General features: G+C 36.3%; 1 protein-coding gene across 1 annotated transcript; it reads right to left on the bottom strand.

Annotated features, from left to right (window-relative positions):
- Positions 1-219: 219 nt before the first annotated feature.
- On the bottom strand, positions 220-2,944 carry LOC142973611 (uncharacterized). The gene is made up of 4 exons (XM_076115484.1): positions 2,106-2,944; positions 1,714-1,768; positions 905-1,322; positions 220-367 (listed from the first exon to the last, which is right to left on the bottom strand). Coding segments are annotated over exons 1-4 (558 nt in total). The 5' UTR covers positions 2,108-2,944; the 3' UTR covers positions 220-284.
- Between the last annotated feature and the right edge of the window lie 14,134 nt (positions 2,945-17,078).

Raw genomic sequence — 17,078 nt, 5'->3', positions numbered from 1 at the left:
TATGTCATTTGTGATATAGTCAACCTGGGTAACTTTGAATCATTTGGGTAACATTACAATTGATAAAAGTTTGCAAAACTAAAATAAACCTTTATCAATTGTGTTGGTTTCATATGAAAAAATAATCGAAACTAGTTCAAATTCCCACGTTCAATGTTACCCAAATGATTAAAAGTTACCCAAATTGACCTTAAATTAAACAATGAATTAAATATAAACCTTTATTAATTTGCACTTTTTCTTAAGCTTTCTGAAAATCAGTACCGCTATTGTTCAAAACGCCTTCAACAAAGCTTCATCACCAACATGGGAAGGCCAGCTGCGGGGCCACCGCTCGCTGCAGCTCCTTGACCGCCACCAGAACAACCTGTACAACAGTCAGGTGTCAACAGTTTCATTCTCTCGCGAGGTTGTTGCAGACCTTGCGCTGGGCCGCTACGACCGGAGTTTCCTCCCGAATTTATGAAAGCGCCGCCGCCGCCTGTTAGTGGGTTGCGGCCCGGCTTAATACCTGCCGGTGTTTCGAAACAGTCCGCTTTACAAGGAGCATCCCACACGCAGGGCGGTGGCGGCTGCCAATGTACGCAACCTGGTCTAGTACATGGCTCTTCCTTAGTGACAGGTTTCTGTCCTCCGCGACCACCGGGTCCAGATCTAGCAACCTTGGGAGCCAACTCTTTACTATCAAACCTTTCCATTATTTCTTGCAACATTTTCTCGTCGAATGCGAAAACTGATCCCTGCATTTTGTCTAAACTAGACGCGCATGTACACGGACATTTAGACGACTCCGTAGTATTATTTTTAGGAGCTGTCACATTGCTAGTGAAAATACAAGCTTGAAGACCGGCACCACCGCTATTGGAGGCTGAATTAGAATTTACGGATTTAGCTGGACACTTACAGCATTTAGTACCGCCAGTACTCGAAGATGAGTCGGGAACGATTCCCTTGAGTTCACAGACAATGAACCTCTTTCCACCTCCGGAACCTGAGTCAGCATTTCCACTTGAGCCGCCGCCTCCTTGAGCGCGCATGTGCGCTGCGAACGGGGCTGGGTCGGCGAGGCCCCGAGCGCGTGCCAGCTGACTCGGTGCACACACCGGGTCTGGTAAGACGAGACACGCAGGCTCACCACCGCAACCAGTGCGGCGACAGTCGTGTTGGAGCCCGTTTCGTTTGATACAATGACAACTGTAGTACATGATTCCACCACGTAACTCACGACTTTTGGTACGCTTTAACTGATTTTCATTTTCGCTCTTTTTTTCTGCGCCACCCTCTTCCGCTCTAGCTCCTTCCGCGGGTTTCTTAGACCCTGCCTGCGAAACAATTGCTATAATGAATGTTGGTCCTTACAAGCTTGTTCTGTCCGCCGTGAGTGATAGAATGTTAATTTACCCGAAATTCTAGATGGAAGAGGACAACGCGGTCTACCACTGCGAAATTAGGTCGAAGTCGCTGAAGCGCGTAACGTAGGTCTTGCCAGGCGGCGGTCGTCGCACGCACGGCGGACAGATCGGCGGGCACGGCTTCGGACAGCAAACGTCTGCTCGACACAGGTACCGTATCGAGCCCTGCTGGAAGAACTGGCAATCTTGCAGTCCATTACGCTTGAACGCAGATCGTGGTAGGCACTGCAGCTAAATATTGACAGCTAGATTAGACTTCATCCTATATTAAATATAACTCTACTCCTGAAGAAATACTTACCGGAGGACCGCAGTCTTCATATTTGTAGCATACCATAGGTCCACATGGCGAACACCTAAACAAGAAATCTTGTTAAACTTTGAGTTATATCACGCGGACTCTGCGTGATAAGGTGTGTATAACTGTATACCAAGCTTATAGACCTGTTGTGTTGAGAACACGATATAATGGTGAAAAATAAATTTCCTAGCGTCTGCGGCAGAGAAAACCGCGGTGCTTGCGGTTCTGTTCACACCAAAACTGATTCCGCAAAACAGTGTCGCAGTACCAACTGTTTTGCTCTAGTCATAGAACTTTCAAAAGTTCTGCTACCGCTGTCGGTAGCGGAACATTTCTTTTGCTCTCGATTTACCTACTTATTAATACTTACATTCCTTAACAACAGTACTTACATTTTGAAAGATTACAGACGATCCTCGTAGTACTTAAAGTTATGGAGAAGGGGCGATTTTGATATTTTACAGTATTTATTTATTTTGTTATTATTTTTACATAGAAAATTTTACTAAGAATTTAGACACCCGAAATAATTTTATAAAGTTACAAAAATTTTATTACAAAAAATTACATTACATCTGTACTAGACGGTGTAAAGGACCAATCTGTCAATAAGTTTTCTTTTGTCATGTTTCCAATTTTTTTTATTCTGATTTCGAACCATTTTCTTCTGCCAGTATTTTCGTTTGGATCGTTAACAGCCAGGTAGTTCGTGAGCATTATAACTTTTTTAATAATCCAGTTCAAGAGAATCGATAGGTATTGTGCATAATTATCTACCAGGGTCGCATTTTGTATATGGAGCATAAAGCCTCAGCATGTGGATTAGCACAATGCATGGTGCCAGCTATTTTAGATGGTTCACAAACAGGTGCAGGCAAGATAGAGCATTTCGGATCATTCTGGCAACCAGTCCTGCGACAGTCGTACTGCAATCCATTCCGGCGTAAGCAAAAGCAGTCTGTGTAAAGGACTCCACCTCTCAACTCGCGACTTTTAGAGGCACACAATGCACGTCCGGTTTTATTGCACTTGCCCATGATTATTAGGACCAATGAGATATATTTTACTCGTAGAAAATCTACCATCTACCAGTCTCCACCAAAAATTTAGAATTTCAACAATAATTTTATCTGTTTTTCATCACTTTTAATTTCTAAAATAAATTACTGATAATTTTGTACTAGTTGGTCCACAACATGTTGAATAAATGGCTTATGTTAAATGAATTTCTAGTTGGTATCGAGTCGTTGCCTAATGGATTTAGTCTAATGTTAAGTTTGAATTACAGCTGGGTTCACTCAAATCGGCGTAAAAGTTCGAAACTGGGCAACCGCTATGATATGCTTGCTGCTAAGCCCCATAGTCTTTAAAACTGAATCTGTAGGAACTAACAGATATAGGTAGTAATAGGTACTTACTTACCGATGAAGTGGTGAATTTTATCACTTATTTTGTTTACAAACAAATCCTAGAGTGTAGTAACTGCCTAGTGCCTTTTAATTGTAGAGTATAATAAAAAGTCGCTCTTTCTTAATTATTTTGTATGTATTTTTTTATTAATCTCATTATTTTCATAAGGACAAGATCAAAAGAGATGAATGTAGGAATTAATATTTAATTTTGTAAAAAAATATTGGTTTTATAATAAAATTTGCTCTATTTCATTTCTGTATTGGGTTTATCTTAACTTCCGATTCTGTTGTCTAGTTTACTATACCAGATATTTTTTCTATTCATCACATGGAGTACCAAAATCTGTCTTTAAGTTTCCTCCTGTAATTTCTTCCGGCTGTTTTACATTGTTACTATCAATATTTGCTTTAGTGGTTGGATCTCTAAAACCACCCGGGTCAGTTAAATGCATCAAACACTTTTTTTCATGGTACTGAGATAATATTTTCATATTCACATCAGGCGTTGTGAGAGAATTACTACCGATTACAATCCTTGGTGGTACTTTCTCCTGATTCTCAATATTTTCTTCCACCACATTTTGAGTAAATTTTTGTCTTCTTTTACAGCATGGAAATAATGCATCCAATTGTTTAAGATCTTCTGTGGGTGGAGGCAATTTGTCGATGTTGAAACAAGTTGTGTTATCTTCATGTTGTCCACTTACATTATAAGGTCTTTTTCTGTTATCACGACAATTTTGCTCCATTTTTATGTGCTTTTCTTCTTTGCTATATTATTAGATTTCTTGAGTAGTCTTTATCTAGCTTAGTTCATGGTATTTAATTATTGCTATTTCATTGGGTAACCAAACTATACTATTTATCAAAATATTAAATTGTATTGTAAAATATGTCCATTGTCCAACAACTATCTAGATTTCACAGAATCTACATTAATTACCATGACCAACCATACATACTCGTTTTATTATAAACTTTTTTCATAACACACTCACGTGCAGAAGAAAAATGCTGGCCAATTACAATCTGTGAAATAAAAAAATAAGCTCTCAAATGTTCTTCATTTAAACGCTGTACGAGGTGTTCTGTAGAAGTAAGTGAGAACAGAAGGTCAGTACATACAAATCGCTTGTGTGAGATACATAACTTCAAAAAGACAAAAAAACCTAAATATCTTCCAAAACTTAAAAACTATAAATAGCTTATTCCATTTTCTCGTTTTAGATTTTACTTAGTACTCTACTATAGCAAAATGTAAGTTGACAACTTTGGGACTTCCTTCGTTTCAGCAGACTTAAATTTACGTAACGATCTAATGACGAATTGATTTTCCAGGTGTTGCGGACCTTGCGGACCTTGCTGCGGACCCTGCTGCGGCGGACCCTGCTGCCCCTGCATCACTATCTACACATGTTGCACAAAGATTTGCTAGTGTAACAGATGGGCGTACACCTCGGCAACGACGCCGTGGCCGTCGCGGCCGAAGTGTGCACCGCTCCTGGCTTACGATGTAGTCTTCTATACCGTGCCGTTTTGTGGAAATATACTTCTATGAAATAAGCGTACTAAGTTGTTTGATTAAACCCAACATGAGTCTTTACACCACACGATTAAGTGCCAATACACACATGCTCACCCTCCTCCCTCCTCATGCAGCAGTGCTGGAGGCGACACGTCACACATGCCCACCCTCCTCCCACCTCATGCAGCAGTGCTGGAGGCGACACTGCACACATGCCCACCCCGTTGAGGCTCAGAATGTCAACTTCCTAAAATGTCCCCTGGTACCAAAATGTCAACTTCCCATAATGTCCCTTTCCCATAATGTCCCTTTCCCAAAATGTCCATTTCCCAAAATGGTTTAGTAGATAAAGGACTTATTCGCAAACGTTGAGGCTCAGAATGTCAACTTCCTAAAATGTCCCCTGGTACCAAAATGTCAACTTCCCATAATGTCCCTTTCCCAAAATGTCAATTTCCCAAAATGTCCCTTTCCCAAAATGTCCATTTCCCAAAATGTCCCTTTCCCAAAATGCCGCTTTCCCAAAATGTCCCCCATTCTTAGAATTAAGCGTTACAACCCAACTAAAAAATAAAATACAAATAATCGTCCTCACTTGTGATTGGAAGTAAAGAAATGTAACTACCAACATCATAACTATTAGAATGAATTATGTTGGTCATATTTAGACGATCTTGTTCGTCCAGAAATTAATTGAACTAATTGACATTAACTTAACTAAATTGATTGAACTAGATAATTACCTATTCGTTCTTGACCATTTCCTCCGACATATTATGTAATTAAATTTTATATTATCAAGTTTAAAAGAAATTTAAATAAATAAAGCCTCTAAAAATAATTTTCTTTGAAACATGTTGCATAAACTAAACGAAACTATCAAGAAAAATATTTATCTCACAAAAGTGGGTACTTTTGAAAAAATATGTTATTCATTGACATTTTATTCTATTCACTGGTATTGTGTATACTTACGTTTAATTTTGTTGTTTGTGACGTGTTTTTATTAATAACTTGAAAATGAGTGAGGAATTAGACTTTATATGTAACCAAAAAGGAAATCAAACACTAATATGGAAGGGATTTCAGTATAACAAAAACAAAACTAACAAAGACAGTACGTTATGGCGATGTATTAATAGAACCGCATGTAATGCATCATTGACATTGGATAAGAGCAGGAAAATTGTTTTAAGAGAATCAACGCATACTTGTGAACATAATATTGTTGCCATCAATATTAAAAAAGAAAAAATCAGGTTGAAGAAGGAAGTGTGTGATAATTTAGGGCCGATTCAAAAAATTTGCGAATCTACTTTGGCAGACCTACGCAATGAAAATCGTGATGATCGAGACTTGATACCAACATTTCGTTCCTTAAAAAGCTCTCTTTACCGAGCGCGAAAAAAATATTTGAATACAGACTTGCTAGTACATAATAATACTGAAACAGTTCAAATACCACAAAGTTTAGCAAAAAAGTTTTTAGTATGTGAAGATGGCAGTACGGAAAAAATTATAATTTTTGCCAGCAATATCGCTAAAAAAATAATGAGAACGCCAGGTTCACACTATGCCGATGGGACGTTTAAATCAGCTCCAAAACCTTTTTATCAAATGTTTGTGTTGCACATGGATTTAGCATCGGATGAAAATACTACAAACATAGTACCGGTTATATACGCCCTCTTACCAAACAAATCGGAACAAACATATATGCGCTTATTTAGTCTCATAAAAGAGAATTTACAGATCCAAATTAAAACTTTTAAATCGGATTATGAAATTGCCATCATGAACGCAGTTTCGGCGGTTTTTCCGCAGGCTAGAGTGACTGGTTGTTACCATCACTTCAATGCAGCGATTTGGAAATATTCAAAAAAAACAAAATTGAATAAATCAAGAGCTGGTCGTAACGTGACTAGAATGAGTGCCATTCTTCCTTTGGTGCCGGCAAATCATATACCAGGCGCATGGAATTATATTTTGGAAACAGCGCCAAATACATCAGAGATGAGGCTTTTTCGCAGTTATTTCGAGTCTACCTGGTATCCCAAAAAATCACCGTTAATATTAAGCTGCGCTGGCCAACGCCATAGAACCACCAATGCTCTAGAAGGATGGCACCGACGTGTAAATAGCCTTATACCAAAGAATCCAAATTGTATTATTTTTTAAATAAGATAAAAAAAGAAAGCAAATACTGGGATGGCCGTATACAGGATTCACTATTTAAGCAGACCAACCGCAGAAGAAGGCTCAGAGATATTGAGTTCGATAGAAAATATGCAAGATATTTAAAACAATTACAAGGAAATCATCTCACAATTGAACAATTTTTAAAGAAATTGATATTTTTGAGACTTACTTTATTTAATTGAATTTATTTCTAAATTTGATAATAATTTAACGCTTAATTGTGTCAGTCTGTATCTGACTATTGAAATCCTATTGAATTACTGTGTACTTGAACGTTTTAGTTCTAATTAAAGTTATGTTTTAGTTATTTTTTTATAATTATGTTGATAATATATAACTATATTTCATTTCGAATTCCTTTTCTAATAAATAATTGACGAAAGAGTTGATACCACAAATATTTAAAATTAAAAATTTGATTATTATATTGCTTTTTATTTTTTAGTTGGGTTGTAACGCTTAACTCTAAGAATGGGGGACATTTTGGGAAAGCGGCATTTTGGGAAAGGGACATTTTGGGAAATGGACATTTTGGGAAAGGGACATTTTGGGAAATGGACATTTTGGGAAAGGGACATTATGGGAAGTTGACATTTTGGTACCAGGGGACATTTTAGGAAGTTGACATTCTGAGCCTCAACGTTCGCAAAATGACTTGCAGTCGTTTTTGTGCCTATTCGTGAGATACCCTATTCGTAAAACACCCTTTTCGTGAAATACCATGTTCGTAAAATACTCTATTCGTAAAATACCCTATTCGTGAAATATCCTATTCGTGAAATACCCTATTCGTGAAATACCCTATTCGTAAAATTCCCTATTCCCGAACATTAAACATAATTTCAGGATGTAGGCATAATCCATAGTCTAAGTATGTATAAAGAGTAAATATTTAAAGAAATGGAATACATAATCATATTTATTATTTATTAAAAAGGTCAAAAATATCAAAATATGAATGATAATCAAAAACCTACTGCTTTTCCTCTATTTTAACAATAATTAAATAAAATCACAATAATAACAAGAAAGAAGAAGTTATTTTAAGAATAACATAATTAAAAAAAAATAAAAATAGGCAACTGGTAAAAAGAGGTCATTTCGCGAATAGGTCTTTTTAAGAATAGGTCATTTTGCGAATTAGTCTTTATAAGAATAAGCCATTTTGCGAATAGGTCTTTTTAAGAATAGGTCATTTTGCGAATTAGCCTTTATAAGAATAAGCCATTGGACGATTAGGTCCTCTTTTTAGGGGTAAGGCGTTTTGCGAATAAGTCCTTTATCTACTAAACCCCCAAAATGTCCATTTCCCAAAATGTCCCTTTCCCAAAATGCCGCTTTCCCAAAATGTCCCCCATTCTTAGAATTAGGCTGCGTTTCCACCAGAGATGTGCGAGGATGCGTAGCGAGGGATGTGTTTGTAAAGAACCAATAGAATCGCTTCATTTACCTCGCCTCGGTCAGCACAGCTCTGGTGGAAACGGCTCAGCGGAGCTAGATTTTTGCGCATACAAAACAAGCGAGGAATGTGTGCGAGGGATGTGTACGAGGGATGTGTGCGAGGGATGTGTTGAGAAGGATGTGTTGCGAGGTTTGCGCATACTGTACCAGCCAGTCCACAGACGGAGTTTGTTGGAAGTAGAAGTGCGTAAAATAGATATGGATAATTGGAAAAAGAAGATACTTTTATATTTAACAATCGCAACGCATCCTCGCACCACACATAATGCGCATTTTCACAGCTCCGCTACACATCCTCGTAGACACATTTTCATCGCACAGCTTTGGTGGAAACACCCACACATTTTCACAGCACAGCTAGACATCCTCGCACGACACATTTCCATCGCACATCTCTGGTGGAAACGCAGCCTTAAGCGTTACAACCCAACTAAAAAATAAAAAACAATATAATAATCAAATTTTTAATTTTAAATATTTGTGGTATCAACTCTTTCGTCAATTATTTATTAGAAAAGGAATTCAAAATGAAATATAGTTATATATTATCAACATAATTATAAAAAAATAACTAAAACATAACTTTAATTAGAACTAAAACGTTCAAGTACACAGTAATTCAATAGGATTTCAATAGTCAGATACAGACTGACACAATTAAGCGTTAAATTATTGTGTGCGTTCGCGCAGCGGAATGTTGTTGAATTTAAAGATATTAATTATGCAGATATTTAGTGTATGACGTCGTATAATTGGTTTAGTCGCATAACGTCCCATTCGCAAAATGTCCCACGGAAAAAAAACCCCTTCATAGCAAAATGTACAACAAGCAAAATGAGCACGGCACTTAAAATGTACAAATCGCATAATGTGCAAATAGCAAAAAGAGCAAATCGCATAATGTACAATACGCATAATGAGCAATACTTAAAATGAACACTATACGAAAAACGAGCAAAAAGCAAAATGTACATAATACTGTTAGGGCGTGTTTACAAGACCGACTCGTGGAGTTTTTTTTCTTTGATCGTTAGTATCCTAAAATCAGCGGGGTTTGTTCTATATATATACATATCAAATCAATGCCTTCCAAACAGTATTTCCGGACAGTAATCTTTCTGGTTGTTACCATCATTATAATGCTATACACAAGAAAGCAAAAAAGCTAAAGGCGAATTTGACCAAAGAGGAAAGGATGGTGGTGCGCAAGTCCTCAATTTTACCATTAATGCCGGCAAATATGATTGCGATCCTGAGGCGTGGTATGAAATCCTTGAATCATCGCCAAATACCAACACAATGAGAGCCTTTAGACTCTACTTCGAACGGACGTGGTATCCCAAGTTTAACCCAAAGATTCTAAGCTGTGCCAACCAACAACTAATCCTGTTGAAGGTTGGCACAGGCGTTTTAAATGCCAAAATTCCGAAAAGGATAAGTTTTATGTTTTTCATTTATAAATTAAAAAAGAAGCTATGTTCAGTGATAATAAAATTAAAAAAAGCATATTTGAGCCGGCAATGAAAAATAGGAGAAAAGCAGACATCGTCTTTGATAAAAAGTATAATAAAATACTAAACAGTTTGCATATTAAAAGTATTTCCGTTAAACAATTTCTTCTACAGATGATATATACAAGACTTGCATTTTAGTTTGTTTTCTTTTAAGTTTAAATATAATTTCAACAGAATTTGTTGTTGCGCAAGTCCTCATTGCTTTGTTATTTGGTGATGATTCAAGGATTACATACCACGCCTCATTAAGTTCCCTTTATTAATATATAAATAAACTTATATTGAATGTGAAGTTGTTTTATTACAATGCTATATGAATCCAAAAAACCCCAAACTAAGAAACGGCAGTAAGTGGTTAGTGTGAACGAAGGCGACTATGTACATTTTGCTTTTTGCTCGTTTTGCGTATAGTGTTCATTTTAAGTATTGCACATTATGCGTATTGTACATTATGCGATTTGCTCTTTTTGCTATTTGCACATTATGCGATTTGTACATTTTAAGTGCCGTGCTCATTTTGCTTGTTGTACATTTTGCTATGAAGGGAAAAAAACGTCCCATTCGCAGAATGTCCCATTCGCAGAACGTCCCATTTGCATAACGTCCTATTCGCAAAACGTCCCATTCGCATAATGTCCCATTCTCAAAATGTCCCATTCGCAAATTGTCCCATGTATGGTGGCTGGTGGAAAACAATTAAAAAACAATTATTTTGATATATGCCTATAATAATAGTGTAAATAATCAACACGTATAAATCATACTAATCAACATTTATGATATATTTCAATTACAATCAACATAATTATAACTAAGCGATATGAATAAGATTTAAGTGTAATAAGGTAGGTAAGTAATAATTTTTGTCATATATATATAATTACTTTTGCAATTGTAAGAATATATTTTTTTTCATAAAGTTATGCAAAGTAATAGAATTTCGCTGCAATTTCTTTAGATACTTATTATATTGTTTATCAAACAGTATATCTTTTTGCCGTCTTTTTTTTTCATGTACAAATAATATATTTTTAATTTTTCTGTCCACATGTATAGCTTCTTTTTTTAATTTGTGCACAAACAAATAAAGGTTCGGTTTTTTTGGTATTCGAACATTCATCCGATGATGCCAGCCTTCGACGGCATTAGTGGTTCGGTGCCTTTGACCAGTACAGCTTAAAATACTTGGTGATATTTTTGGGTACCATTGCCTTTGATAATATTCGAGGAATCGTTGAGAATAATAAAATATTAATAAAGGTATATATCAAAATAATTGTTTTTTAATTGTTTTCCACCAGCCACCATACATGGGACAATTTGCGAATAGGACATTTTGAGAATGGGACATTATGCGAATGGGACGTTTTGCGAATAGGACGTTATGCAAATGGGACGTTCTGCGAATGGGACATTCTGCGAATGGGACGTTTTTTTTCCGTGGGACATTTTGCGAATGGGACGTTATGCGACTAAACCGTATAATTGTGTATGGTAAAAAAAAAATTGTGTACGCAGCCATTGTGGAGAAATTCACCAAAAACTGATTCCGCTGGGCGAACGTTGTCCTGGCGCGGTCCGGTTCATAAGAACGTAATCTCAAAATAACCTGTTGCCATTAAGTACTATTTTCAAAATCACCTTTTCCCATAATACCTGAAATTCGGAATGCCTTATTCATCACAATGACTGAAAGTAAAAATGGCGGCTAGAGTACAATTACGTACACAAGGGTCATGCAAAAAAAGAATCTTATCATGAATAGGTACATATTTATTTTTAAATATGGTTTATGACAATAGACGTTGGCAAAACAAATGAATGACGATAAAACAACATAACTTGGAACCAACTAAAAAATTATCACAATAAACGGAAATTAATATACTTCTTACTTCAAAAAATTCCAACTAACGCAATCGTTTTCTAATAATAATAAGACTTTTTAAAAACTCCATGGGTGTAATCGTACCCTCATTGAGTAGGTTCATTTGCTTAGAGTATCTACTGAGTATCAAACAATATTTCGCATCTTCTCCTTCCTGCTGCACTGAATAATGAATTGTATATGCGCGTGTCTTGATAGGCTAATTCTTTTTTTAATTTGTACACAAATCTTATTAATGTTGGTTTGTGTGGCATCCGTATATTTAATCGCCTGTGCCAACCTTCTATTCCATTGTTACTACGATGTCTATCGTTTGCACAACTTAACTTTGCACCGTTCAATACCAACCATTGTTTTCTCATGTAACTTATAAACTTTTTCATTTCTTCTGATTCTGGAGCTATACTTACTATGGACTCAAAACAAGGTTCAATTTTGTCCTGTGGTAATAGAGGAAGAGTAGCACATAATTTTACAATATCACAGCCATCTCTAGTCACACAAGCTCGTAAGCTGTTAGCTTTTCTCCATACTGCACGGTTGTAGTGGTAGTAACAGCCGGATCTATTACAATTTGGAAAAACCTCTTTTAACGCGTTTATTTGGGCGAGCTCGTAGTCGCATTTGTATTTTTCTATTGTAATATCCATTTTGTCACGTAAGAGGGTAAATAGTCTTATATACGTATTTTCTCTTTTATTAGGTAATAAAGCAAAAATTACTGGGACGATATTGTTACTTTTGTTACCAGAACCAATATCAATATGCAGGGTAAAAATTTGGTAAAAGGGCTTAGGCGTTTTTTTGAACGTTCCATCTCCAAAAACCTGTTTCCCTACGAAAATGTTTTTATGTTTCTGTAAACACCGACTTGAAAATATTAATATTTTATCTCCTTCACCATCTTCCACACATAGGAAATTTTCGGTGAGTAATTTAGGAATCTTGACATCTTTCAAATAGGAAAACTCTGTCTTAGTTTGTTGCAGATATTTTTGTCGGGTTCTGTATAAACTATTCTTTTTTTCTTCAAAAGAAAACAAAACGAAATCTTCATCATTCGCAGTTGTAAAGTTAAGCAAATTTTTCTCGAAAATCTTTTTTACTGGTGACATAGTTTTGCATACGTCTGTTTTACATTTATCTAAAAATAAATCGCGCAAATTTTGGTCTTGGTGCGATCTGCAGACATGGTTTGTGGGATTCCTTAAAACTGTGTCCTTTTCTTTATTTAATGTAAGGGACGCATTGCAACTAGGGCGATTCGCGCACCGCCACATAGAACTACCTTTCTTGTTCTTATTCCCGAAATTATATTTGTGCCCATTATACAATAGGGCAGGATGTCCTTTTTGGTTAGTAATAAATACCAAGTCGCTTTTTGTCTCCCTATCCATTTCAACATGAGATAGCACTCAAAACGAACAAAATAGATCAGCAAAATACAATAATTAGGAAGGTTGAAAATCAGTATGACAGTGTCAATCACAATCTTTATCTTCTATATATAATTTTATCTTTTTATTAAACACATCAAGTGGCCGGTATGTACAAGTATTAATACAAGAGGTTCTAATCCGAGGCACTTTATTCCGTGGTTTTCCTACTAAATGAGTTATAGAGAGGTATAAGTACTTTGAACACAACAGTACTAATTTATAATACATTTTGCAAATCAGTCATTGTGATGAATAAGGCATTCCGAATTTCAGGTATTATGGGAAAAGGTGATTTTGAAAATTGTACTTAATGGCAACAGGTTATTTTGAGATTACGTTCTTATGAACCGGAGGGTCCTGGCGGAACTTATTTTAATCCATAGACTTTAGAAGAAAAGAGGTGTGTCCAAAAATTAGTGTGTATTTGTGTGTAATTGTGTATGTATGAATAAAATGAGTGCATGCATAAACTTCGGAGAAATTCAAGTTTCCGCTACGCGAACGTTTGGCCATTAGCTAGTTTTCATATAAAGCGCTTACATAGAGAGCTGTAGATTTTTACATACGTTGTTTTGAATTTGTTTATATTTGTTTAAAAAACAGATTTAGAAAAAATCGTAGGGCTTAAAAGATAAAAATATAAACGTAAAATACACTTAATAGGTCTTAGTTCTTAAAGTATGCACTTTGGGGTCTAGATTTTCACGTTTATACAAACCTTGTAAGTATCTGAAACATGTTGCCAAGTATCAATGATGTTCCGTTAGTAATTAAAGAGTTAAAGGACAATTTTACCATGAATAGATCACTGTTTACAAAACAGTCAAATATCACGACGTTCTAAAGGAATTGCATGGTAAAATGTATGCCAAAAATTAGTTTATTCATTCAACTATTCACATGCAAAATTTCATGTCATTAAATTTAGTAATTAAAGAAATCAATTAAAATACTGACGAAGCATCGAAAACCTACATAACCCGACCAAGTTCGGATAGCTACAAAAAAGCGTCCATGCAATATATTTAGGTAACATCCCAAAATTTACCGTATAATACCGGTATTGAATTGGTATAGGTGATAACACAATTGTTGTTTCGATATAATTTAAAGGTCATTTATTTTTGTACACCAAATTGTTGTTCAATTGTTCTGATTTTTCAGCTCCGTAATAATTCCGGAGTTCCGATAGGTATTCACATTTTTTAAAAGTTAATATTTTGATTTAATTATATTCTTGTGAACGCACGTAATTTAACGTCTGTGGAATATTCCACAAACTGCTAGTCGAACAGGACGCGCGCGGCTTCCCGCTTGAAACGGTACTTCCATCCTTGAAGAAAAGAGAGGGCAAAAATATGTAATATACTTAATAAAAAAAAATTTTGTACACGGATATTTAAATAGAAAAGTACTTGTTAATTGAAGATTTGTTTTTATCGTAGATAGTTGGGTTATTATTAAAAAAATATTTTTAATTCAAGAAATGCAATTGTTTTATTTTTTCCTAACGCTTGTGTACGGAACTGTACCATATTAGTAAATACTATATTGGAAGGTTAAGAACGTCTCTTAGATATATGGCTGGGCCGCTTTTTTGTAGCTATCCGAACTTGGTCGGGTTATGTAGGTTTTCGATGCTTCGTCAGTATTTTAATTGATTTCTTTAATTACTAAATTTAATGACATGAAATTTTGCATGTGAATAGTTGAATGAATAAACTAATTTTTGGCATACATTTTACCATGCAATTCCTTTAGAACGTCGTGATATTTGACTGTTTTGTAAACAGTGATCTATTCATGGTAAAATTGTCCTTTAACTCTTTAATTACTAACGGAACATCATTGATACTTGGCAACATGTTTCAGATACTTACAAGGTTTGTATAAACGTGAAAATCTAGACCCCAAAGTGCATACTTTAAGAACTAAGACCTATTAAGTGTATTTTACGTTTATATTTTTATCTTTTAAGCCCTACGATTTTTTCTAAATCTGTTTTTTAAACAAATATAAACAAATTCAAAACAACGTATGTAAAAATCTACAGCTCTCTATGTAAGCGCTTTATATGAAAACTAGCTAATGGCCAAACGTTCGCGTAGCGGAAACTTGAATTTCTCCGAAGTTTATGCATGCACTCATTTTATTCATACATACACAATTACACACAAATACACACTAATTTTTGGACACACCTCTTTTCTTCTAAAGTCTATGGATTAAAATAAGTTCCGCCAGGACAACGTTCGCCCAGCGGAATCAGTTTTTGGTGAATTTCTCCACAATGGCTGCGTACACAATTTTTTTTTTACCATACACAATTATACGACGTCATACACTAAATATCTGCATAATTAATATCTTTAAATTCAACAACATTCCGCTGCGCGAACGCACACTAAATTATTATCAAATTTAGAAATAAATTCAATTAAATAAAGTAAGTCTCAAAAATATCAATTTCTTTAAAAATTGTTCAATTGTGAGATGATTTCCTTGTAATTGTTTTAAATATCTTGCATATTTTCTATCGAACTCAATATCTCTGAGCCTTCTTCTGCGGTTGGTCTGCTTAAATAGTGAATCCTGTATACGGCCATCCCAGTATTTGCTTTCTTTTTTTATCTTATTTAAAAAATAATACAAATTTGGATTCTTTGGTATAAGGCTATTTACACGTCGGTGCCATCCTTCTAGAGCATTGGTGGTTCTATGGCGTTGGCCAGCGCAGCTTAATATTAACGGTGATTTTTTGGGATACCAGGTAGACTCGAAATAACTGCGAAAAAGCCTCATCTCTGATGTATTTGGCGCTGTTTCCAAAATATAATTCCATGCGCCTGGTATATGATTTGCCGGCACCAAAGGAAGAATGGCACTCATTCTAGTCACGTTACGACCAGCTCTTGATTTATTCAATTTTGTTTTTTTTGAATATTTCCAAATCGCTGCATTGAAGTGATGGTAACAACCAGTCACTCTAGCCTGCGGAAAAACCGCCGAATCTGCGTTCATGATGGCAATTTCATAATCCGATTTAAAAGTTTTAATTTGGATCTTTAAATTCTCTTTTATGAGACTAAATAAGCGCATATATGTTTGTTCCGATTTGTTTGGTAAGAGGGCGTATATAACCGGTACTTTGTAGTATTTTCATCCGATGCTAAATCCATGTGCAACACAAACATTTGATAAAAAGGTTTTGGAGCTGATTTAAACGTCCCATCGGCATAGTATGAACCTGGCGTTCTCATTACTTTTTTAGCGATATTGCTGGCAAAAATTATAATTTTTTCCGTACTGCCATCTTCACGTGAGGACGATTATTTGTATTTTATTTTTTAGTTGGGTTGTAACGCTTAATTCTAAGAATGGGGGACATTTTGGGAAAGCGGCATTTTGGGAAAGGGACATTTTGGGAAATGGACATTTTGGGAAAGGGACATTTTGGGAAATGGACATTTTGGGAAAGGGACATTTTGGGAAATGGACATTTTGGGAAAGGGACATTATGGGAAGTTGACATTTTGGTACCAGGGGACATTTTAGGAAGTTGACATTCTGAGCCTCAACGGCCCACCCTCCTCCCTCCTCATGCAGCAGTGCTGGAGGCGACACGTCACACATGCCCACCCTCCTCCCTCCTCATGCAGCAGTGCTGGAGGCGCGACACTGCACACATGCCCACCCTCCTCCCTCCTCATGCAGCAGTGCTGGAGGCGACACTGCACACATGCCCACCCTCCTCCCTCCTCATGCAGCAGTGCTGGAGGCGACACTGCACACATGCCCACCCTCCTCCCTCCTCATGCAGCAGTGCTGGAGGCGCGACACTGCACACATGCCCACCCTCCTCCCACCTCATGCAGCAGTGCTGGAGGCGCGACACTGCACACATGCCCACCCTCCTCCCACCTCATG

This window comes from Anticarsia gemmatalis, chromosome 1 (genome assembly GCF_050436995.1).
Source record: "Anticarsia gemmatalis isolate Benzon Research Colony breed Stoneville strain chromosome 1, ilAntGemm2 primary, whole genome shotgun sequence".
Classification (NCBI taxonomy): Eukaryota; Metazoa; Arthropoda; class Insecta; order Lepidoptera; family Erebidae; genus Anticarsia; species Anticarsia gemmatalis.
Note: the sequence above shows the minus strand (reverse complement) of the source record. Positions and strands in the feature narration are given on the sequence as shown.